At 53.9% G+C, this 25,726-nt stretch overlaps 1 protein-coding gene across 5 annotated transcripts in view; it reads right to left on the reverse strand.

Moving 5' to 3' along the window:
• Positions 1-25,726, reverse strand: part of NRBP2 (nuclear receptor binding protein 2) — a 34,357-nt gene that overhangs the window by 6,846 nt on the left and 1,785 nt on the right. For 3 of the 5 annotated variants that reach the window (XM_067290041.1, XM_067290040.1, XM_067290042.1), the window contains exons 2-14: positions 14,236-14,358; positions 13,819-13,920; positions 13,477-13,566; positions 12,456-12,496; positions 12,268-12,362; positions 11,947-11,970; positions 11,531-11,614; positions 10,737-10,792; positions 9,852-9,947; positions 7,938-8,070; positions 7,642-7,744; positions 7,437-7,487; positions 6,624-6,759 (exon numbers count right to left, since the gene is read on the reverse strand). In XM_067290041.1, the coding sequence (XP_067146142.1) occupies positions 6,624-6,759; positions 7,437-7,487; positions 7,642-7,744; positions 7,938-8,070; positions 9,852-9,947; positions 10,737-10,792; positions 11,531-11,614; positions 11,947-11,970; positions 12,268-12,362; positions 12,456-12,496; positions 13,477-13,566; positions 13,819-13,920; positions 14,236-14,358 (1,134 nt within the window). Of the gene's footprint in view, positions 1-2,856; positions 3,209-6,623; positions 6,760-7,436; positions 7,488-7,641; positions 7,745-7,937; positions 8,071-9,851; positions 9,948-10,736; positions 10,793-11,530; positions 11,615-11,946; positions 11,971-12,267; positions 12,363-12,455; positions 12,497-13,476; positions 13,567-13,818; positions 13,921-14,235; positions 14,359-25,726 lie in introns of all 5 variants that reach the window. The other 2 variants (XR_010883261.1, XR_010883262.1) reach the window with 1 other exon arrangement.

Here is a 25,726-nt window from a genome sequence, read left to right on the forward strand (position 1 = left end):
ATTGGTCTATTTTTTTCTGATCTGATTGACCTCCTGCCCTGGCAGGTAGTTGGAGGCCTTGTTTTCCCAGGTTAACTGTGCTGTGCATTCCCACGCCTCCATCTGGAGCTTATGCTCAGGGGCGAGTTATAAGCTCGTTACTTCCTCTGCCCCTCTAACCCCTCTATTACAGCTCCTCTCTATAACGAACATCCCCAGGCTTTTAGTTCTCCCACTCAGGAAACTCTCTGGCTTCTGACCTTTATCTTCTCCAGACCATCCATTTCTCCTCCAAGAAGGGCTAACCAACATGACTGCGTACCTACGGCAGGCACCTTGTCCTTACCCTGAGTGACTCCAGTAGTGTCTGGCTGCGTACTCCTTTGTTAATGTGCCGTATCACGCTGAACCGTCTAGCATCTTGCAAGTATTGTCAAAGAGAGGGCTGATGTCTGAGTGCATCATTACCACTTGCCCCTCAGCTCTCTCTGCCTGATGGCCCATGATCACAGAATTATTCAGGTGGGAACAGACCTCAGGAGGTCTCTATTTCATCCTCTGCTGTACTCGCTCCTGTTTTTCAATGTTTTTCTTGCACTGGGGGCCCGAAACTAAATGCAGTGTCCAGAGGCAGTATAATAATGATGGTGTCAATGTTACTTTGTCCAAGATAGTACCATGGACATATTGGCCCAAGCCATTTTATTCACATTCTGCAGCATCTGGGCAATTTTTAACACCCACAGGGAATGAAGGGTAAATAGCATTTATGATGATGAAGAAAAACTGTTCTAGGGAAGCATTGTGGGCTTTCACCCCAACTTTCTGACCTACCTGATCACAGCAGGAAGACACATGGACTAAAAGGAGCAGCCGTACCACACTAAAATGGGTATTCCTATTTGTTGTCATCCCCTGTAGCCTGCTTGTTGAATTTTGATACAGCTCAAATATTTGTTTTTGGAGCACAGGAGCCGATAATAGTTGGAGTGGGCAGAGCTGTGAGTGTGTGCAGAACACACATGTGGTCACCTGTATCTGTTATCTCTTCTCAGAACTGCTTGCTAAATTGAACTGCACTGATGAAATCCCTCTATCAATCTCCTTAGCTGTGATACCTGCAAATCACTAGGCCCCCGGTGTTGAAGCCACCACACATCACAGCAGCCAAAATCACTTTCTCATTGCCCTGTGCCACTCTCCCCTAGCCCAGCTGTTCTCTGGTCTTGTACCAACAGGGTGAGCTCGCAGGCTTGGGAGTCATCCTTTGCCCTGTGCAAAACCTAGAGCATTCTTTCACACGTACTGCTCCTAAGTGATGGCAAGGTACAACAGCACACAAATAATAACAATATGCTTCTGAGATCCTTAGCAACTCATGCTCTGTGGCTGTGCTGGCACCTCAACCTCCCCAGCAAGAGCCAATTCCCCGTGGGCTGGCAGTGCACAGAACTATGGTGCTGGTGCAAAGCTCTTCACAGGTGATACATGGAGTCCGAAGGGCGAAGGAGGTAAATTAGTAGTTGTTTAGGCTCCAGAAAATCCAACTGGATTACAGGCTACCAGTTTTTCAGAGCTATTAGGAAACATCCACACAGCGCAGAGACTGTGAATAAGTCTTCTGCCAGTCCAAGCTGAGGCATCTGCATAGGACAATGATGCTACCTCAAGCGCAGAAGAAGCCTACAAACCACTCTGCTCCACGTGGATTCTTGCCCTGGGCATGATGCCTTCCCAGGACAGCACCAGGGACTCTGGTGTGGGAGCTAGCATATTCTCTGCCTGCTCATAAATCTGTATCAGTGCCTGCACCAGACACATCCTCTGGACCTTTCACCTTTCTCCAGCGTTATGGAAGACACTGCCATCTACCCTACCATTCAGCCATGTAACTTAGGCATAGTCTCTGACTCCATCATCTCTCTCTAGATCCTCCACTATCAAAGAATACAAAATACAAAATAAGGTATTTTCCAACATTTTGTATCAGTTATGATGGCTTGAACCTATTAAAAAAAAAAAAGAGAGAGAGAGATAATGCCAGATTGGACATTTGTATCATAAACTACTCTAACTAATGAAAAACCAAAGACAGGTAGGAGTTCCCCAGAGCTGGTCTGAGGATTCACCTGCACAAAGTACTCTCCGGGTGACAGTAGGCTCAACTGTGACAGAGGAATCCTTATGGGGTCCTGTTCTGAGGTAATGCCTATGGCTGATATTGATGGACTGGCCATGGGATCAACAGCTATGGCAATACTTCAGGGAGCTCAGGAGCAGGCAGGACAGCAGCATCATGACAGATATTTTCTAAGTCTATCTTCTTCTTTTTGTTACTTTTTACCATGTTTTCTAACTTCTTTGTCTAGTCAGAAATATAACCCTTTGCTTTGCTGGAATAAAACTATTTTTCATTTTATCTAGTGATTAAAGGACATTCAAATGAGTCTCTAGACACAGGGCACATTTATTTCCTGGAAACAGTGGTCCAAATAAGTCAGTGCTGCAGCCCTCTGGGGCACCTATAACTAAAGACAAGTTTTAATATTCCAGAAAATGGGCATGGGGAGGGGAAAAGGGGATTGCTCACCAAACTGACGAGATCGATGTGGGAGATGGCCACATTAAGTGCTAGGAGATGGGAAGCATTCCTTCTGGTGAGCCCTGACCAGTAACTGTCTGGCAGTGAGGCAAGCCAGTGAGATATGTCTGCAGGACACAGCACAATTGGTCTAGCACAAAAATACAGCACAGTACAATTGGTTTAACCTAATCTAGCATATTATTTCCATAATGAAATGATGAAATGTATTTAGGAAGCCAAAAGAGGCTAAAAACTCTTTTACTTTAAATGAACTGTTGTTAATGATAACTCACAACCATGTGGTCTTGAATGTGCTGAAGTACCTCTCGGATGGAGGCACTCCAAGGCTCTGTGCCCAGTGGCATGATTGCACTTGGTATCCAGCTCACCAATGAATTTCAGCTGCTCTTATCGTGGTGCAGAGCAGAAGTCTTGCATTCTACTTGCCAGCTGCCCGTTCTCTCCCTTGGTATCAGCACAGCTGATGGTAGTTGGGTGATAATTTATCACTTCACACATGCAACTGAAAATAAATTCTTCTTGGTAGCACCTATTTCCAGCCAGATCATCCAGCTGACTTCACACATTGCAGAAGTGCATGAAATGAAGCAGCCAGGAACGTGATGAGGGCAGAACCGTCCATTTCTGTGGAAGGGTTGTCACAGTTAAACAATCTGTGAAATTCAGTTGTAGTGCTTTCAGAGCTACTATCCCACAACTGAGGACAATTATAAGTGAATTTCACCAGGAGAAAAAAACAAAAACTGCAGAAAATGTGACTAAAATTCAAAGCTACTTAAAACAAAATTTATCAGTTGGCCAGAAAGCCTGATTCTATACTTAAGGAAGAGGGCAGCTAGGTAAAATCCCATCCAGGGCCACTGGCAAAGTAGAAGGTAAGTCAGAACCTCAAGCTGCTCTGCTGCAGCAGAACAAAGGGAGCCTGGTTTCCTCTGGATCTGTACTCTACACCTTCCAACTGCTTTACCTGGCCTCCTCCACACGCCTTCATGTTCACCCCCATGCTGTGCTGCAACCACCTTTCAACGCATTCCTCGCCTCTGTGGCTGTGCAAGTGGCAGCACATGCTGTGGTGGGCTGGGACCCCTACCAGGCTCACCAGTCTACATCAGCAGCAGTTTCTTGATATCTGTCAGAGAATCAGCTTTCCAAGGGATATTGCAGGAATGAGAATTAGGTTTAGCCCTATACAGCACTTTTAACATTAATTTGATGCAAGTATGAATTCATAGTTCGTACTATCCGTGGTAACATGAAGACAGTGGCATAGGTTTTTAAGGATGGGGCAAGCAGTCACACAGAGAGCTGGGTCACTCTGGGAGGCTGACATGCTCCGCGAGTGGTACTTCACATAGCTACATGTGAAGTAATATATTTTGGAGCAAGACATCAATACCACATCTTACAGCTTGGTTGGGGCGGTGGGGGAATCATCCTGACGAGATTTAGGGTCACAGTGAACAGGCACTTGAGCATGAGCTCCTGGTAGGATGCTGTGGAAAGAGACAACTTGTAAGAACGGATGCAAGAATGACATGGGGAAGGAAAGATAGGGCATCTCACCTTTCCATAAAGCATTGTTGAAAAATGGGAGGACATTCAGGAAGCAGCCATAAAAATGATTTGAGGACTGAAGAACGTGCCTCCCACGCTTAAAGAGTTTATTCCCTTTAATTTATCATAATGAAGAATAAGAGAGAACTTGTCTACAGAATAAAACTGTAATTACAGAGAGGAAATAACAGGTATAAGTTTGTTTTTAAGAAACAAAAGGCGCATACAGACCAATATGAGTTCCTCTGACTGCTCTCAAAGTTGGCTGGCAGTCAAGAAGACAAAAGCCACTGTAAGAAGTGCTGTGCCTGAGCTATGTCCTGATGATGGGGGCTGTCTACAACATATGCATGCCAGCAAAGGACAAGTGCCGACTCCTGCCCTTGGGAAGGAATAATCCCTGGCAAGGACACAGGCTAGGACTGCCTGTCTTATGAGCAGTTCTGCTGGAGAGACCCTAGGGGTTGTGGTGTGCAATGAGCGGGATATGAGCTGCAATGTGCCCTGGCAGCAAGGAAGGCCAACAGCATCCTGGGCAGTATGGACAGGGGTGCAGCCAGCAGGCTGAGGGAAGTGATTATCCTCCTCTGCTCAGGACTTGTTAGACTACATCTAGATACTGCATCAAGTTTGGGGTTCCCACACATGAGAGACATTGAAAAATGAGCAAGTTCAGTGGAGGGCCACCAAGATGATAAAGGGCTGGAGTGCCTTCCCTGTAAGGAGAGGCCAAGGGAAGGGAGGTTGTTTGGTCTGGAGAAGGGAAGGCTTTGGGGGGATGTAATAGCAGCCTGTCCATACCTACAAAGGGGTTACAGAGAAGACCAAGGAGCTAGGCTCTTTGCAGAGGTGCACAGCTGGAGAACAAGAGACAATGGTCACAAATTGAAGCAGGGGATGTTCTAGACAGGTACAGGGAAAATTTTATCACTGTGAGGATAATTAAGCAGGGGACTAGGGGCCCAGAGAGATTGTGGGGTCTCCATCCTTGAAGGTTTTCAAGACCCAACTGTGTAGAGCAACCCAGCTGGAATTCATTGTTGGCCCTGCTTTGAGCAGGAGATTGGACCAGAGAGTTTTTGAAGACCCTTTTCACCCGAATGACTGAAAGACACAACAAGACCCAACACTGGAAACCAAGTCCAGAGCAGTCTGAATGGGAAACATGATGCACAGTTCCCTCAGTAGAAGTGATTAATCGCTGGAACCCGCTCCTCAGAGAAGTGATGGTTTTGTAATTTCAAAGTGTTCTCAAGCCTAAGCTGCCCACCCTTCCTGAAAACAAGCCTTAGACAAACACTCATTACGCCCTCAATGCAGGGACACTAGGTGAAATCCAAGAGCCTAGAAGAAAAAGACTGTCCTGGAGATCCTAGACCTAGCACCTTAAACTCTTACTCTGTTACATTAATAATTCAGTAAATCATGAAAGAAGCCTGCAAAAGTATATGCTGCCATCACAGAATCCCAGAAAATTAGGTCTGAAAGGGATATCAACATGCCATCTCGGCCCAAACCAGGCCCACCCTTCCTAGGCTAGGTCTGATATGTTTGTCTAACCTGTGTTAGACTTCCAGCAGCGGGTAATTTGCCACTCCTAAATTGCCCATTCATTCTCACCACTATCAGAAACCTCTTCCTAATGTCCCTGCTAACAGTTTAAACCTGTGACCTTTTGTCCTGTCACCCAGGTGATGGAGAATACATGTCTTTTCTTGCTACAACAACTATTTACATACTTAAACCCGTCAACCCATTTCCACTCTGTCTTGTCTTCCTTAGGCCAAACAGCCCCAGTTCTCAGGCTTTTTTAACAAAGCAAGTTTTCTAGCTTTTGTTCTTCAATGGATGCCTCCAATCAGCCCACATTTTTCTCAGAGCACACTGCCTCACGCTGCAGCACGGAACAAAGCAAAGGGATTACACCATGATTTTGGAAGGCTTCACTTCTGCTTAAACACCCTAGTGTTTTGTTTGCCTTTTCTTGCCCTGCCCCCCCTCTCCCCCCCCCCCCCAGCACCCCTTCCTCCACTACCATGACCTTCCTGTCCGCAACTTCAGTGTCGGCGTGCAGTCCCGTCTGTTCAGCACCAGGCAGAATAGCACCTGGTCTCAGCTGGCATCTCAGTATGCCACCGCAGTGTCAGTATGAAATGATGAGGGGATTTCAAACCCACATCCCAGCAACAAGGCACAGAATATACTGTGCCACAGAGCTGCCTGTAAAAATGGGATGAAGTAATGCAGTGCCAAAGAATCAGAACCAACACGGCTGCTCCAAAAGGTCCCAGGTGAATTTGACTGTACCAGCTCCAGCCAAAGGGAGCATCAAAGTCTCAGAGCAACCAACAGAGCGAGGAGAAATGCTCTCACCAGGGTTGGACTTCAGTGCCTCGCCAAAAGGAGAGGTGCTCCTGGACTAGAGAATGAAGACTTTCTACCTATTACCAGCATGGAATCTGTCCCCACCTAGATATGACCTTACCTTCCTGGTCTCCACATCAAAGGGCTCTGGGGTGGGGGTCTTAGCTTTCTGGGGGTCCTCCTGGGGCTGGGAGAGGACACGTGGGAGGGCGTGGGGTCTGGATACAGCAAAGTTCATCAGGGGGTAAATCCCATTCCTGTTATAGAGACAGAGAGATGACAACGAGCTGAGCCCGGCACTCTGTTATAGCCCTGACGAAGGTCAGCCCTTGGAGGGGCACGGCCACAGCCCTGACCAGGGATCTGTACCAGAGGAGCGACAGTGCTGGGAGACAGGCGGCACGGTGAGGAGGTGCCAGGCCACAGAGCTCCCCTCACCACTGACACTGCTGCCCAGCTGCAGCCCAGGGACGGGGAATTGCAGAGGGGGAGTGAAACAAATGACCGGGCAGCGTCCACATGTGCTGCAGCGCAGTCCCTGGCCCTGGCACCACTTCATGCTGCCTGGGGAGTTGAGGGCAGAGAGGGACTGGAGACCAGAGCTGGACCGACACGTTACGGGTCAACCAGCCCTACGTACGCACGTGCAGTTTGGGCTACTTCTCTTCCGGAAGCTGAAACAGTGCCAGGGAATGCTTCTGGACACTGCAACTTGACCATCTGTGGTTTTAAATGGTTAACATGGTCCCTGGCATGGCTGGGCCTAGAACCAGCTGCCACCCTCCCAAACAACACCCAGAAGTTAGTAGGGGCCAGGGTACAGACTGACTGGTACAGACAGAGTAAGAGGGTCTGGATCTTTGAGGTAGAAGGGATCTACATGCCCAAAGAACGGGGTGTGTGATGGGATCCCAGGGATGTTCCCACAACCCACCTGACATCCTCTAGAAATTTGTCAAGTTCAAGGAAGGAGACCTCTGAGTACCTAGGAGAGAAACAGGATGGGAAAAATCACTGGGGGGAGCAGGAGAGAAGAGCAGTGTGAAGGACTACTGCCATGACACCGGGATCACCAGGCTGGCCACATGCCCTGGTCTCCTTCCTACGGCTGCTCCAAGATCTCCCGCACCAGCCCTCACCTCCACTGTGCTCCAGGCCGACCCTCTCTCCGGATCTCTGCCATCACCATGTTCAGGTCCAGCTCCTTTATCTTCTCCTCCACCACGTTCTCTGGCATGAGATCTAGGGCAAAGGCAGAAAGGGGCGTCAGCTGGGAGCTCCTGTACATGCGGGCTCTGCAGCACAGTGCCCAGGGAGGATCTACAAGTCCACTGTCTTTTTCTCCAGGTTCTTCTGCATCCCTGGCTGTACTGGGGCAGGAAACCATGGGAGCACAAGCTCAAATGGGGCATTGTGGTTTCTTCTGGTTACTCACACTGGTTGTTGATGAAGCAGTGTGCTGCCAGCAGTTTAAGGGAATGGACCTCAAAGAGCACCCGGTGGAAGAGCAGGTTATTAGCTGTTGGCCGCTTGTCTGGATTGAAGGTCAAGCATGACAGAATGAATTCCTGAGGGCCAAAAAAGAGGCATGAGCTAGAGGCAAAGCAGGACTTTCCCCCTGTTTCATCCCCACTACTGCCAGCCCTCACTCCCTCTCACACTTGCATTTCCCTGGGAAGCAGATTTCAGTGGCTGGTTCCCGCAGCAGGCAGCTCCAGGCAAGGCAAGCAGCGTACAGCGCACCCACGCCGAGAGAAACCCCCACCCCTCCTGGAAGCGGCAGCGCTCCACGGCAGACTGTGTGCTGCTGGATATTCAGAAATAATCTGGCTACAGGACCTCTGTTCTCTGCTTGGTCTCATCCAGAGGAAGGAGGACTCTGCAGTGCAAACCTACCAAAAGCCTACGAGGAGAACAGGCAGAGGTGTGTTCTGGCAGCCAGCCAGAATCAGCTCTGAGAACAGCAGCCCACCAGGAAAGACAGTGGTAGGACTGGAGAAAGGGCAGGCTGAGGGAGCTGCACGGATTCATAACAGTGGCAGGACGGGGCAGGTGCTGGCATCTGCCCATTACTGCTCCTTGATGGTAGAAAAGCAAGATGCTCTGCTCTATGCAGTGCATGCTTCTGCACGCTCCATCCTGGGGCCTGTCCTCTTTAATTGCTCCGTGCAGCTTCTGTAAGGGCTATTCAGAATAGACAAAAAGACTAAGCAATGATCAGAGGAAAAATGATAGGGTGGGGCACCCAGAAACCCTAATCCCTCTGAATCAGCTGCTCCTAAAACCATCAGAGGTGAACAGTGAAGCCACTGTGCCTGGTGCTAAGGGTCCAACTGCAGAAACTCTCCTTGGAACTAAGGGGTAAACTAAGGGAACTACTGCATAAAGGGGGATAGGACTTATTACGGGATGCCTAGGGGAATTCTGAGACTGAACAAGAGAATTTGGGATTGTACGAACTTATTGTGGAATGCTTCAGGGAAGGGCCAAAGGAGGAGAAAGGGAGGGATCAAAGTGGGTCTGGGAAGAAAATGGAGGAGGATGAAAAGGTGCCAGCTGCCTGTACGCAGGTTGCTGGCCAGTACACTTGTCTAGCTGAGCCCTGCATCTGATCACCTCAGTCTATTCTATTTTTTTTATTAAACACTATTCCTAAGTATTTACAGTGTAGATTTGCCCTCTATTCCATGTGAATGTGTGTGTGAGATTCTCCAGCGAATTTTAAGCTGAACTAGCTGGTAAGTAGAACGAAGGGTCTGGAGCGGGCAGATGCCAGAGAGACCATGGGTCTGACTCGGTAACAAGGAGACGTGTGGGACAGGGGGCTGAGAAAGGGATTTCCTGAGCATCAATCCTCATACACAGGAGCCGGCGATTTGCGCTGTCTGTGTTTATGAGAGTGCCGGTAAACACTGTTCTCCAGTCTGCGTTGAGCTGTTTCTGGCCGGCTGTGTCTGCGCAGAGCGTGTGTGTGCACGTGCACGTGTGCACCTATCGGGAATTTGCACTCAACCTTGCTATTGGCAGGACTGGGAAACAGCAGTAAGGACCAGCCTCTCATCTCAACCAGCCCAGGAGGGGAGGAAACCCTGTGTCCTTCAGTTCATGAGATCTGGCTACTCTTAAGTGTGGTATACCATTACTCAGCAGTGGTATAATCTTGTGCTTTATCCTGGAGCAGCCAGGAATGTCAGGCCGCCTCCATCGGGATGCTGACACTCCAGATATCAGCTGAGGAGCAGGACATTCATGGGAAGTTTTACACCTCATGAAGGATGCCTGAGCCCCGTATTTGGGACAGGCTATAGCCGTGGGGCTCTGTCCCTGAGGCTCAACCAGCTGCACTCACCCGCATGTTGGGATCATCCAAAGAATGTCGTGCACGCACAATCGCCTCCTCTGAGACCCGCGTGTCCCCGTTGGTCTGGATCTCCAGCACTGCCATCTGCGGAAGAAGGAGTGTAGCCGTGTCTCCATGCAGCCAGCCCAAGTCAGTCCACGAGGGCTTCCCAAAGGGACTTTCTCCCGGCAGGGAGGCAGCTGTAGCGCTCCTCGCCAGGACACACAACCAGGCCAAGTCTGTCTCAGGCCCTGATCATGACTCTGGGCAGAAGGTCCAGATCTCTGGGGCTCCCCAGGGCTCCCTGGCAGCTGCCTCTCTGCCCCCGGGACCCACCGCCCATCTACACAGTGCTCCAGTCTGCTCTCAGGTTCCTGGCAGGGCCGACGCCGGGGGCTGCTCTCTGGGCACCGCGCAGGAGGGCGGTCAGCGTGGACGACACCAACGGCCCTGCTTGCCAGTCCGCGCCAGCTGGTGCGGACTGCAGCGAAAGCGGTCCTGCCCGGCAGCGCATGTCTCCTTGGGAGCAGCACGGTCCGTCCCTGCCCTCTGTGCCATCCCTTCCCAGGGCCGTCACGGCCACAGGAGGGAAAGGAAGCGATGGCTGAGAGGCACCAGCTGAACGCAGGACCGGGTGAGCTAAGCCAGTTGCTGTGCCCAGGGCAGAGTGGGCCACAGCAGCAGCAAGTGTTCCACTGAACCCAGCAGTGATGTCCCTGACACTGCGAGGAAGCCCCCAGTTCGGAGCGAGGTGGGGAAAGGGCAAAAAGACCACCTGGGGAGCTCTCCAGACCACACATGATCCCCAGCAAGTTCAGCCAGAACAAATCCACCCTGCCCTGAAACCAGGGACCACGTTCAGTTCCCAGGCTCCGTGGTAGTCCTGCTCCGTACCTCCAGTGCGCACATCCCGAAGGAGAAGATGTCCACAGCAGTCCCATCAGCCTTTTCTGCAAAACCAAGCCAGAACCACATCAGACCAGAGTTCCAGGCCACCACCTGTTCAGGCTGGGGGCATCCGCTTGCACCCGTGCTTCATCCCAGCACCCATCTCTCTCCCTGCACACCCCTGCCCTCATCCCTGCCCACCCACAGCCCCCTCCCTGCACACACCTGACCTCCCTCTCGGTTCATGCCTCCCACTCCCACTTGCTTCCCTGTCCCCTAGCGCACATTCGCTCTCAATTACCTACACAAACCTTTCTTTTATTCCCCTCAAATTTGCCCCAGAATATTCAAGATGGGGAATCACATCATGAATTTGCACATGGCATAAAGATTCTTTACTCTGCTTTTCCCCCTAATCATTCTAACATTTTACATGTTTTTGAGCGTTGCTGAGCCATAAGCTGACCTTTTCTGAGAACTATCCACGGTCGTGCTGAGATCTTGTTCCTAACCAGTAACTGCTAACATAGAGTCCGCTACCATGTAGGCACGGCTGTTTTTCCCATATGCGTAGTTCTGCACTAATCAACACTGAATTTCACCTACAATGTTATCACACAGTCATCCACTATCAGGAGATTTTCTGTGACTCACGGCCAATAGCTTTAGTTTTAAATACAATGAATAATTCTGTATTGCAGCAAACTTACTGCACCTACATTTTGCACACGAGCCCTCCTCCACTTCCCTCTGAGCACCCGCTCTGCCTGCATCCCCCCTCGGACAGACCCTGCACTCACGGCCATACTCCGGGGGAAAGAAATGCAAGTTGCGCAGCTCTTCTCTCTCAATCCTGATGGGGCTTCGAAGATCATCTGGGATGGCTGTGTTGGGGAGCAAGAAATGTTCTGACTCACAGCTCTTCTCTTAATCTGTCTCCCCATGGCTGCAAGCACAGATAGGGGCTCCAAGGTAGCAGGGAGCTCTGCATTTGCTCCCGCCCGTGCAGACCACCCATGGAGCACTCGCTCCCCCAAGAGATCCTGCTGCTCCCTCAACAGGAGCAGCAATTCCCTGAGGAACGAAGGTCCTTCCACCTGCAGAGCACCAGGAGTACTCCTTGGTACTGCAGTCCCTCACAGCTGAAAGCATCCCCAGGGCCCAATGAGTGAGGAAGGGACAGATGTGCTGGGAGAGGTGGGAGAGGGGCACTCACCATTTGCAAACACCCTGTGCCAGACTGCCAGCCAGCGCCGATCCAGAACCAGAAGAGCCAGAAGGATATGGAAGAGAGGGCAAACAGAAGAGAAGGTCACTCTAAATGCACAGGTGATGCACACAGCTCCCTGAGGGATCCTGCAGGTCTTGCTTCAGCCAGAGCCCCTCAGCTCCCTGCAGGTCACCATCCACCCAGACACCCCAGCGCCTCCCTGACTTCACATCTCTTACAGCTGTGACAGCTTCCTCTCGCTGACTATTGTGTGATGCATCCATCAGCATTTGGAGCCGTGGGCCTGGGAGGGCTGCAGCTTCCTACCTGAACCGATCTTTATGAGCCCATTGTGCTGGATGAAGATAGTGTCACTTGTGAGGTTGCCGTGGATGATGGGAGGGTCACAGGAGTGCAGGAAGCTGGGGAAGGCACAAAGCCGCACTGAGCATGTTATCAGCATCCAGCCCAGCGAGAAGCATGATGGCTGATGGCACGGGTGGGAGCAAGCTTACCTGAGAGCAGAAAGGATCTGAGTGCACCAGCGCTTCCAGGCCTAGAGAAGACACCAGAGCTTCCAGTCAGACAGAGGCACCCATCAGAGCCTAGAAGTCCCCAGCAGCCGGAGCAGGATCATTCCTACCTATTATCCAGTAATCAGGGAAAGCAGCCCTCCGCTAGCCCTGGGGAGACTATTACTCAAAGATGAGCCACACACTGTCCCAGCCACAACAGTCTCCTTTGCAATCCCTGTTCGGAGAATACCAGCAAAGCCGAGAACTTCAGTGCTACGATCCTCATTTAGCAGAAGAGAGCTCTCCTGAGCACTAAACCCCAGCTGGGAGCATGGACAGACACATCGCAGAGAGGGGGCAAAGGCTGGCTGTGGTTATGGGGTCCCTGCCCATGATTTGTACATACAGACACGAGCAAACTCTGCACACGCCAACAGTGAGCCCCAGTTCTAAGAGCGCATATCTGCTCTGCTGGGGTACTGAGCCCAGCCTCTTGGCAGGGCTTACGAGCTGAAGCACAGGGTCCCCAGAAGAGTCGCTCAGCTCCTCAGTCACAGCCAACTGAGATCGGCCTGCAGAATCATTAGTCAGACCCAGACCGAGCAGGCTTTGCAAAGGAAACTCGTTCCTTCTGCCCAAGCTGCAACCTAGCCACAAGCCCGCCATTCCTCGCCGAAGGGGAGCGGAGACGCAAGCCTCCCGAAGCAGGACGCAGCCCCAGGCACGCTCAGCACTTCACGGCAGCAGGCTCCAGCACCAGCTGGCAGGTTCCTCCCTCCGAGGGTCAGATCCCAGCAGCATGCAGTGGGCTCTGCGTTAAGGGGATCTCTGGGCTGCTCCGAGGAAGCTCTGCTCGGACTCTGACCCTAACCAAACCCACAAGAGAGAGTCTCTGTGCAGCTCGGGGAGCAACCATATGCATTTGTCCTGCTTTATCGAAGAGCCCTTTCCCACTGGGCACAGAGCTACACACCACATGGGACACCCAACCTCCCATGCTTGTGCTCCCAGCAAAACCTACCCTGGCATTCATGGCCTTGTGGTTTTTCTTGGTTTTCTTCAGGAACTGTTTCAGACTCCCTGAGGACACATATTCTGTGATGAAGATGACCTGGGAGGGAAGGAAGATGTCAGCTTTGCAGCCGCTCCGCAGAAGCGGCACCCGTGCACGGCCCGCAAGGCTCCGTCAGCAGCCAGCACACCGGCTCGCGTGCCCGAGCCCAGCACAGGATCAGACCTGGCCGCTTGCCTGAGGGAAGGAAGGAGGTTGCTGGGGATCGGGATGAGCAGCAGCACTGGGACCACTGCGCGATTCGCACTGGCATCCCTCCCACACCCCCGTGCCTCCCGGAGTCCTCCCTACCCGCGCCTTCGAGTCTTTCACATCCAGCCAGTATTTGTGAAGCTTCACAATGTTGGGATGATCCACCAGCACCAGCTGCTCGAACATGGTCTTGATCTTCTCCTGCGGGCAGAGAGGGAGACAGATGAGGGCGGCAGGGGCAAGCGCGAAGGGGTCCAGAAGGACACCGCCAGGAGCAGGGGAGCCTGGTGCCGGGGAGCAGGCTGTGCCTGAAGACACAGGGAAAGCTGTTCCCGGGGTACAGAGGAAACACGGAGCTGGCGTTGAGGGCTGCCGACCCAGGCGACTGCGCTGCTGTGACACTGCTAACGATGAGTAACAGGGAGCAGCGCCGTGGCCCGGGAAAAGGAGCCAGCCAGCAGTGTCAGGAACGCGCAGGGAAGAGGGCACGGATCTCACGGGGGACGGATCGCTCACCTCGTGTGCTTTAAAGGCCTTCTTGTCAGTGAACAGCAGCTCGTTCCACACCACCTCCACGCCCTCCTCCGTGTCCATGGCAAGGAAGGTGCTCTGGATCCCCGGCATGTTCCCCTGATTCACCTGCAAGCCACCAGAAGAGGTGAGACAGTCTGGCTGCACCCTGCCCACGGCTCCCGGCCCCACCAAAGCCCCCAGCTGAAGGACGTGCTGCATGGACCTGGATCGCCTCTGCATTGCCCGCTCCTGCCGGGACTCCTGCCCGCAGGAGAGCCTGGCCGGGACAGGGCGAGCAGAGCAAACACCCCGACCTGACGCCTTTTCTGCCCTGCCCTTGGGAACGGGGGTCCTGCCACATGCCGGGGTGGTCACACTTAGCAGCCCCAGGTGAGGGACGCAGACACACTCGCACTGCGCAGGGCAAATCAGAAGGTCCAGACGAACCAAAGCCGTAACGTCACCCTCGTAACATCTCAAGGTGGCTGGGGCCAAGCTCACCATGCCCAGGGTCTGTCGCACGAACTCCCACCCCCGGAGGCCAGAGCTGCATCTCTGGCCCCGCAGGGAGCAGTTCTGCAGATGTCACCTCCACGAGCCGCGTCCAGCAAGGACCTGGCCCATGGCAGCCCAGTCCCTGCGCTGGGTCTCTGAGGAAGCTGCCTTGCGGGCAGCACCTCCCAGCAGCGCCAGACTGCAGGTCCCCAGGCCAGTGGGGATCCGGCTCCAGCCTACAAAAAACGTGCCTGAAAGGCATCTGGTCCCAATAGAGACCAACAACACAGAGATCACCCCAACCCCAGGCACCCGCTGGGGCCTGCCTCCTGGGAATGGCGCGTGCTGCTCCCCAAACCGCTGTCTGCACTGGGGGCTGAGCCACCACAGTCCCGCTCATCCTCTGCAAGAGCATCGCTGCATGGGACCAGCCTTCAGCTGCCCCAGACCTGTCCCTGCCTCTTCCAGCCAGGAGCTCTGCAGGGGCGGTGTGCACCTGCGGGATCTGCGGGCAGCTTGTGTGGTCCATGCGCAGCCTGGGAGGTCTGCAAGGTCCATGGGCAGCCTGGGAGGTCTGCAGGGTCTGCAAGGTCCATGGGCAGCCTGGGAGGTCTGCAAGGGCCATGGGCAGCCTGGAAGGTCTGCAAGGGCCATGGGCAGCCTGGGAGGTCTGCAAGGTCTGCAAGGGCCATGGGCAGCCTGGGAGGTCTGCAAGGGCCATGGGCAGCCTGGGAGGTCTGCAGGGTCTGCAAGGTCCATGGGCAGCCTGGGAGGTCTGCAAGGGCCATGGGCAGCCTGGGAGGTCTGCAAGGTCCACGGGCAGCCTGGGAGGTCTGCAAGGTCCACGGGCAGCCTGCAGGGTCTGCAAGGTCCACGGGCAGCCTGCAGGGTCTGCAAGGTCCATGGGCAGCCTGGGAGGTCTGCAAGGTCCACGGGCAGCCTGCAGGGTCTGCAAGGTCCACGGGCAGCCTGCAGGGTCTGCAAGGTCCATGGGCAGCCTGGGAGGTCTGCAAGGTCCACGGGCAGCCTGCAGGGTCTGCAAGGTCCATGGGCAGCCTGCACAAGGTCCATGGGCAGCCTGTGGGGTCTGCAAGGTCCATGGGCAGCCTGCGGGGTCTGCAGGTTTCTGAGCAGCTCGCAGGGCCCACAAGCAGCCTGGGGCCAGGGCCCCTGGGCCCCGCTGTCCCTTCAGCTCCCACGAGAGGCCGCGCCGGCAGCTCGTTCCTCCCAGGCGGCAGCGGCCGTGCAGAGCTGCCGGGCGCCGGATGAAAAGAGGGATTGTTCTGCGGCTCCCGTTGCCGACCTGCCCCGTCCCTGCCGCCGGGGCTGCGCCAGCCGCAGCACGGGGCAGCTGCGGGCGCCAGCGCAGCCACAGGGGTGACACCGCTCGTTAGGAGGGGACGAGGGGGGAGGCCGGTGGCTCGTGGCCCAGTTCCTGCTGCCAGCGCACAAAGCACCTCTATTACTTGCTCTCCGCTCGCAGCTCCACGTGCTCCGCACAAAGCCCAGCACGGAAAGCTGGGATGCAGCCAGCCGGCCTGACCCCGGGTCAGCACTTCCCAAATGTGCTCCAGAAACGTGAGGGCACCAGCAGCCCCGGGACTTGGCCAGCAAGGTGGGGAGAGCAGACACACTCGCCGACCACAACGTCCCCAGCACGTCCCAGTGGCCTTCCAGCGCTCCCAGCGCTACGCGGCCAGCAGGTGAGCAGCCAACACGGGGCTGGAGCCCAGCATCGGGCTGGTGGCCCCGGCGGAGGCTGCACGGGGAGGGACGGCAGTGGGGCTGGGTGCTTAAGGCTCAGGGGCACAGTGGACCTGTCAGTGTCTGGGGGGCTCCGGGCACCGGACGGGCTTGCAAGGGAGGAAACCCTCCTTGCTCCGCGCAGAGCTGTGAATACGCTCGATCTTGTGCTGAATGAGAACGAAACAAGCACTGAACGGCCGTCTTGTGCGCTGAGCTCCGAGACTGCATAAATAAATAACGCCGCGTTGCAATTGCGCAACCGACCGAGGGCAAAAGGAGCGGGACACAAGTCACCTTGGCTAGCTCGCATCACGGCCTCCAGCGCCTCGCTCTGCCTCAGCCTGCTGCTAATGGCAGATCCCACGCGGACCCGGACTAACAGGCAACACTCTAGAGCAGGATGGGGAAAATTCCCGATTCGACCGCTTCAGAAAAGCCCCGGGCAGGAGCTGAGGCCAACCTCGGGAGATCACCGGGGAGAAGAAAGTGAAGGTTTACAAAAGATCAAATTGCATCTTACAGTAAATCACTCCCTTCTGCAGTTTTCATACCAACAAGGGCTGAAAGAGTCCAAAGAAAGAGGCCGAGCCGTGCAGCCCACGGGCCGTGGGCGAGCAGCTGCTAAACACGAGCAGTGCGGGACTGGAGAGCGGCGGGCGGATGTTTCCACCGCCACTGTGATTCGGACCTAATTTGGTGAAGAAAACAAGGCGAAGAAGGGGGACTGCCCGACCATCCCGCCGCCCTGCCGGTGCCCGCGTGCCCCCCACCGCCCCCCCCCTCGGAGAGCGACCCATCCTCCTTCTGCAGGTGCTCTGTGCAGTGCGTTCCCCAAGTTTGGCACGAATTTACTGTTTTGTCTCCAGGGCAACAGAGCAGGGCACAGCCCCGGCACTCAGCCCCGATTAATGCCGAGCAGGACGAGTCACGTTACCGTCCTTGGCTGCCCGGGCCCATTAACGCCACCGAAAAGCACACGACAGACCCTGCCGGGAACTCGCGTTTGGACCGGGCACCTTAATGCACAAGCGAAGGAAAAGCTGGAGGTGGCTCAGAAGGGAGCCAGAGTCATTAAAAGCGCTCGCTCTGCCCGGCTTGGCAGGCGCCGCGGGGAAGCACGAGGGCAGGCTGCGAGACCAGGCTGGGGCGAGCGCCAGCAGGGAGGCGACGGCCGGCGACGCCGCAGGACCAGCCGGCGCCGGGGCACGACGGGGCTGCGCGGGGGCCCGCAGGAGCGAGCGGCACGGCGGCGGCATGCACGCATGCACGCACACACGCACGTTCCCACCGGTGCCCCCGCTCCCTCCTGCAGGGCTGGGGGCCGAGACGAAGCGCCCGCGGAGAAGGGGAGGGAAACGTTGCGGGTCCTCCTCACGCCCGGAGCCCGCGCCGTTCCATGGCATAAACATGCAGAAACCGAAAGAAACGCGGAGGGACCGCTAAGGCAGCCAGAGACCAGGGGAAAAATTAAGCCTGGGGAATCAGCAGCCCACGAGCAGGCACAGGAGCGTGGCGGCCCCTTAAAGCCTCTGCAAAGGCTCCGTCCAGCTTCCCGAGCGGCGGCCTGGCTCCCGCCGGCCCCGCCGAGCAAGGGCGCGCGCTGCCCGCCTGCAGGACGGAGCCCCGTGCCACCGTCCCGGCCAGCTCGGGCTGCGGCAGTCCCGCAGCGCACCAGGGGAGAAGGGCCGGAGAAGCGTTCAAAGGGGGAGTCAGGCAAGAACGAGAAGCTGTAACCCGGACTACCGGGCCTCGAACCCTCCAGGCACGGAAGAGCGAGCGTCTTCGCTGAGCTAGGCGAGGGCGCCAAAGGACGCTCGGCTGCTGCCAACAGGAGGAGGGCCAGCAGGGCACGCGGATGGCGACGCTCACTGCGTGCAGCTTATCCGATGCCTCGTGGCACTGGGACATCTCATCCCCTGCGGCACGTGGAACTGGCAGGATCTGCCGGGGACCACAGGGCTGAGCAGGGAACGTCATGCGCCTGGGAGAGCACTTCTGCAAGGAGAACCCCAGCCTGGCCCCTGCTCCGGGATCTCATAAACCTGGGCAACACCGAACACCGTGGCTGGGGTCCTCAAGGGACTTTCCAGGTTACAGTTACCAAGGAGGGGATGCACCTCGGGCAGCAGAGACGGCCTCCTCGGAGCGACGTGCGCAAGCAGCAGAGGCTGAGGACTGCGTCTCTGCAGGGAGTCCCTCTCCAGCCCACTCCCCGGAGCTGGGCTTCCCTCGCTTTCTCCAAACCATATGGATTTCCCTCCATGTTCCCCAGCTCCGGGGCGGAGGCTGCACTCCTCCCTTCAGCTTTTTTCCAGGCTGTGTAACGTGCAGGGCAGGGGCTGACTGCTGCAACATGGAAATCATTTTAAAAGTATGCAAAAAAAAAAAAAAAAAAGAAAAGTGTTAAGAGGGATGAGGAGGCACGCTGGCACCTGCGCTGTTTCCTTCAGCTCGCCGAGCGGCAGGGACAACAAACAGCGGTGCCGGGCAGACCCGGGCTGGTCACCCCTGCCCGGAGATGCGCCCTGGGGACGCCGGAGCACGTCCTGCAGGAGCAGCAGCGCGGAGGCAGCACGCAGCCAAGGGGCAAGGGGGGATTCACGGATTCATTCACACTGAGACCTTCGAAGGAAGCGCAGGGAGCAACCGGCTCCCAAACCTCGCCGCGCTGCTGGCGGGGTATCCCAAAGGCTGGCTGCGGCAGAAGAGCCGGCCGGGCAGCGTGCACCCGCATCGCTATCTCCAGTCCACAGCGCAGCAGCAGATCCGGCCCACAAAGTCCTGCGAGCGCAGGGGGAGGACGGGGGATCTGCGGTGCCAGATAAACCTGTTCTCTTTGCGCGATCGCGTTACACAACCAGCAGGTGAAGGGAACACACGAGACGAAAAATATTTTGATTCCAACGAAGCGTTCGATCCTACCTCTCACAAAACCATATTCTCGGCATTAATTCAGACCAGGGTGGAAACAGGGCCAATACGCTACCAGCTGGAGAGACCTAACCGAGCAGGGATGGCGGAGCGCAGTCTGCAGAGCTGGGATGAAACAGCAAGGGTTAGGGCGAACTTTGCTGTGGTTTAATGTTTTCAGCGGAATTGCGGAGAGACCAACGTTGCAAATGCTGTAAATGACACTCACCCTCAGCAACGCTGGCGGAGGGGTCAACCTCAGAGGAGGGGAGCAGCAGAGTCGTGGGCAGAAAGCACGAAGCGGCATTCAACCAAAAAAAACCCAAGAAAAACAACCCGATGCCTGGCTCCCCTGCAGGCAGGGGAGAGCGAGGGAGGGAAACGCACATGGCCAACTCAACGGGATGCAAGATCTCCCGTCCCGGGGCAGGAAGAGCACCCACTGCATCCAGCCCTTTCCCAAGAAATCTATCCATCTCCAGGAGACCCCATGCCTGCCAGTCAGTGTCAGCAGGGAGGACACTTTAGTGTCCGGAGACTGGAAGAGGAAGCTTCTTCCAGCAGCATCTGGAGCAGAAGCACAGCCACCTGCCAGCCCGTCCCCTCTGCTTTTGGGCGGGAGGGCTGCGGCTTTCCTCTCTCCCTGCACCCATGGCTGCCTTTCCCTTTTGCCCAGCAGCTGCTGGAGCAGCCAGCGGGATCTCATCCTCCCCTTCCACTGCTGGGGAAAGGGAACGGAAGTGCATTTCCCTGACGCCCAGGTAAGAGCCGAGAGAGGTCCTGCACGGCGAAGGCAAGGCAAATGCCGTTCCCTAGGCAGACGACGTGCCATCGCGCGCGCGCCTGCCTGGGGACAGGGGCTGCTCGGGAAACGGCCCAGCAGGAAGCCAGGCTGCTGCAGGGAGCTATTTGCATCACCGGGGCACCGCACACCGCCGGGACGCAGACACGAGCCTGCGGTCAGCCAGAGCTGCGCGCTGCCCGGCCCACGCCGCTCCGCTCTCCGGCTAAACCGCGCCTTGGAAATTCACTAGCGGCGTTGCTAGAATCCGCGCACGCGCGCACCACCGCACCGCCAGCTCGGAGCCAGCAGCCCCCCCAGGCAAACAGGTCACGGCAGGCAGAATAAAGTAAAAAAGAGGCAAGGAGCCCTGCCACCAGCCTGCCCTTGGGCACCGGGCAGGTGAGCAGAGCCTAGACAGGGCCAGGGTGGGAACGCGAAGGGAGAGAGCAGGAGGCATCCGAGGACGAGCTGAGACCCAAGTTCTCCACCTCACTGCTGCAGACCTGCAGTGCCCACTGGTCTGGACCGGGACAAACGCCCAGTGATGGGTTTTGGTTGCTAATCAAGAAAGTAAGGAACTGAGTTGGCTGCCCATCCAAGCTCATCTTGGAGACGACAAATAGCAATCTCATGAGTCAGACGAGACCAGCCCGACCAGTTTAAATTAGCCCCGTTAACAGGTATTTGGTGCAAATTACCCTGCTGACTGCATGGGGGGGGGGGTTGCTCTCTCGCTATGCTAGCGCAGAGCAAACCCAGGATGAACACTTAAAACGTCACTAGCGTAGTTTCAGTGACAGATAATGCCAACGCCTCTCTGATCAGCACCCGATTGCTATGGAGGAATGCAAAAACACGGCCTTTCGCTTGTTTACTGCCAAACGCTAACTTGCCACATGGAAAAGGAAACCTATGAGCACTCGATCCTCCTGCAGCCCATTCTGTAACACGAGCATGGGACACCACCTTTGTCCTAGAAGAAAAATATAATAGCCCCTGGGACTGTGCGTGTTCTCTGGTTATACCGGAGGCAAAGGAGGAAGGAGATGAGGGACAGATAAGGGAAGCTGGTGCAAGCCTGCAAGACTTGTATGCAGTACGCCCGGCCACCGTTAACAAAAATACCCACACGGAAAAACAAATGAGAGGGCCAGAGGAGCCCAGGAAAAAAAAAAAAAAGAGAGAGGGAGCAAAACGAACGCCAGTAATTTTCATTCATCTCTCCGACGCTAGTTTGGAGGGAGCGCGGAAGAGCAGCCTAGGACCTGCTGAGCAGAGCGCGTTCAGCACGGGGAGAGGGCTGGGGGCAGAGAGGCAGCGTCTCAGCGAGGAGCGCGCCAAGCAGCCCAGGAGCAACGCGCTGTAAACAGAAAGGCGTTCTGGTGGGGAATACGAGCAGAAATAAAAGAGCAGGTCACTGCACGAAAAAGGACAAGTTGCTGCACTAACCTTTACCACTCGGCTCACGTCACCTCCCTCCCCAGCAATGAGAACAAGGCAGAGGATTGTTATAACCGGGAAAGATCACGGAGGATTAAAGGATCCTTGAAACGGAGAAAGTAGCACAGGGACAGCTGACACGAAGCAGAAGGCAGAACAGTCCCCCATGCATTTGCCCTCATGAAGTAGAAGGGGAATGCGGAGGACGCTAAACCCAGCATGCAAAATCTTTTGTTTATGGCCAAATCGACAGAATACACCCTGAAAAGAGTACGTTACTATCCGCTCCCAGCAAAGTTCATCTATGAGTGAATTTTTACACCTTAGTTCAAATGATTTCATTTTGCTTTCCCAAATATCCTCAAGTAAAACCACCTGGAATGCCCCACCTGCTATTTAGGGCATAAAGCACAAAGCAAAGCCTCGTGATGATATTAACCCATCTGATCAGCCCAGTTTGGCAGGTTCACAAGCAAACTCATCCTGGAAAGTTAAACGAACAGCACACAAAAGCTGTAAAAGGGAAAAAATATATATATGGCATGAAAAGGAAGAGCTAGGTCCTTCAACCCGTTCCCTCTGCCTCTGGAAAAGCACTTCAGAACAAAACACACTTCAAGTCCTAGTCTCCTGGGAAGGCTGGCAACAAAGCAGCTTTTAAAAATAACTCTGGTGGCAAATATTAAATAGTTGGATGCCTTTCAAACAATATATCACAGAGGCGGTTATCCTCACCGCAAACTGCAAACATAACTAATACCTAAAAAATCAGGGCCCGCACGCACCTCAACGTGTTCAAATGCTTAGACTATTTTTCCACATTTTGTTTTCATTTTCTGATCTGTGGGAATCCAAACAACGCTACGTAAATCTCTCCCTCTCGCAGATTTTTTAATATAACTTTGTTTTCTTTAAAATCTGCTTAAAATTTTCTTTTTTTCTTTATTGTTTCCCTTTTTTCTTTCTTCCCTTCTGCTGGCTGTAGAAGCTAGAGCTCATCGTTCAAGGGCTCTGTACCACTACACATTCAGCCATTAACTCTTTTGCTAAACAAGGTGGCCAAAAGGGGAGCAATGAACTATTTCGAGCAAAACTGTGACCAGCTGCGTCCTAGCAATCAGCAGCCGCGCAGGAGGCGCCAGCGGGGCAGAGCAGAATGCCTCGACAGAAGCAGTCACGGGGGTGCAAGCGGAGAAATAACCCCAAATTCTCCCAATTCTCTGTCCACGGTTCAGCTCTGCCACAGCAAGGAAGCGCTCGCACCCAGGGGACCGCAGCGACGCGGAGCGCGCGCGAGCGGGGACGCGCCGGCGTGGAGCACGACGCCCCGAACCGACCAGGCGGCAGCGGCACACGCAGGAACGGGCACGAGGGATGCGTTTAAAGAACGGGCCGAGGCAGGTCTACGTTACAGATTAAAGCTGCGGTACCAGCGCTCATGAACGGCAGAGTTAAACACCCGCTCCTCATAGCAGTTCTCTTTCCAAAGGGACGCAGGTTTTGCAAATGCAAACCAACATGGCTACATAAAAGTGCTTATTTTTTTTCCATAATCTGGTGCTCGAGTTTATCCAGGAAACTATTCAGATTAGGAAACTGGCTGCATGGGAGAAGTTTTGCAAAACTGTCTTTTAACATAAGCCATAAAAAAAAAAAAGTTTCATCTTCCTTACTGCTCTTACTCCACAGGATGGGTGGAAAAAGTAAATGAAGTCATCAAACTAATGAGAAAATTCATCTTCCTAAATGGAAAAGTCTGCAGCACCAGGATTCCTTTGCTGCGCTTTCACACGTCTGTCAGGAAGGGAAGTGAAGAGGGCAGAAGACAGGTTGTGCTGACAGCAAAGAGGAACTCACTGAAGGATTGAAATGACTGCTTCTGCACAGAAGTTGCAGAGATACTTAAGTGCACCTACATGTAGCTAAAGGATAGGGAAAAAAAAAAGTAAAAGGAGAAAGCTAAAATAGATGCAGACCAAGGCATAAAAGAGAATATTTAAAATAAAAAAAGGCCAAACTTTCATCTTAACAGCCCCCTCCCAGCCTTAGATTTCATAAATGACTTGGATTTTGTTATGGTGCAAAACACCAAACCTGCAAGTAACGAATCTGTGCCTAACCTCTGAGTCACTGAAAATAAAAAATTATAAAATAATCATAAAAATTAAGCTGCTGAGAATAAAACCCTTTCCCCTACGGAAAACTAGATCCCCTCCGCACATCAGCGTGGCCAGTCCTTACAATAATAAGAAACTGTACTTTATGCATTCTTGTATTTACTGAACTGGTGGTGGAGATTTGTGACTTCACATCCACCAGAGACAAAGGAAGTCGTGAAGGGAAATATTTTCTTCTTTGGCACCTATGGACAGACCCAGCACAGCGTTAAGAGCTGGTGCCAGGGCCGCGGCACGTTTTAGCTGTTGCATCCGTGCCTGAAACTTCATGCAGTTGTGCACGGCAGGGCCACTGGCCGCTGCTCCGAGCTCTCCCAGCGGAGTACGGAGACAACCGGCCGCACGTAGAAACACAGGTGTAATCCTTGCAGCATTTTATCAAAACCTGTTTCTCAGCCTATAATACAGAGCATTAAGGGTTTAATTATGAAAACGGTGTTTTTGGGGCACTCGCCACCGTAACTTCAGCTACCCAGACTTTGACGCTGCTCGAAGCCAATGTCTGGGCTTCGCCGCAGCCACCGGAGCGAAGGCAAAGCCAAAGACGGTTCTCCACCTCCACCCGTTCCTGAAGCTGCAAGGCCTTAGACAGACCGAGCACAGCACCACGGATCCCACAGAGGACTCGACTGTTGTAGCAAAAGCAAGTTAAAGAGAATATACAGTAAGTCAGCAGGATAGCGAGGGAAAATCCCTATCGGTAAAAATACCTGACGTGCTTATGCAGATTAGAATTTCTTTTAACTGAAATGGCCCATTCATCCAGAGCTATTGGGAAATAATATATCAAGAGAGCATATGATTACGGAACAGTATGTTTTCTTCCTGGTATGTAACTGAAGCATCTATGAATGCTCAATAAACCAGTCACTTACGCAAAATCCCTTCACTTTCATTTGCAATCGCAGGCAGCGCTGCCAGATCCCTGTTCAAATTCATGCGCGTTTTTGTCACGGCAGCTTTACTGATCCTGAACCCTGAAACCTGATGTTTGTTAACCAGGCAGCTCTCCTTTTGGTCACCCACCCGAACACACACCTCTCCACGGAGCGTGCAACGCTGCCACGCTGCTGGTGCTTTGCACAGCAGCACGGACCTAGCAAGGCCCTGGCAGGCCTCTTGTTTTGCAAAAGATGTGGTATCTGCAGCTTTATAACTCATTCCTGTGATGCACGACTGTATTGCGAACCACTGACATACACACAAGCTTTCCTGCCACTTTCTGCTGTCCTGCAACAGTCAGGAAAGGCCACCCTGCCCCTCCTGCCTCTCCTGAGGAATGACTTACTGAAGATGGACAACAATTAGCAAAACATTTGCATGGAAATGTCACCAAGTGGTGTGCTCCACATTTGTTTCACCTCTCCCACACCCTACACCAGGGGACAAACCTCCATTGGGCCAGTTCCCACCAACTACGCTATTCCAGTAAACTCCCTTGTCAAAATTAAATGTAAAAATATGTATCTTTAAATGTCGCCATTAGGTCAAAATATACTGCGATTGTTCAAACAAGAAATGACCTCCAAAGGACAACTAGGGGTTTCAGACTCTTTCGGCGGGTCACAGACTAACACACATCATTCAAGAAGTGCGTAAAAAAAATAAAATGTAGCCGCAGGTCAAATGCAATTAAATTATGGGTCCTCATCCAGCATCCAGACCAAATGTTTCCACGCTGTTGCTGGTTTCTAACACACAATGGAGGTCATTTTAAGTCTGCAACTCTAATTACAGTAGCATCAGGGCATCCTTGGCTAAAAAACTAGTTTCCACGTAGCTTTTCTCCCCTTCACCTCTTAAGCCACCGCAGAGTCACCCCAGCAGAGCGGCCACAGGAGAGGCAGGGGGCCGTCAGCCGAGCCCCTGGCACTACCCTGCGCCTCACCTGCGGCACAAAGCGACTGCCTGGGAATGACGGGGACTGAAATGCCGACACCTG

This window comes from Apteryx mantelli, chromosome 2 (genome assembly GCF_036417845.1).
Source record: "Apteryx mantelli isolate bAptMan1 chromosome 2, bAptMan1.hap1, whole genome shotgun sequence".
NCBI classification, from domain to species: Eukaryota; Metazoa; Chordata; class Aves; order Apterygiformes; family Apterygidae; genus Apteryx; species Apteryx mantelli.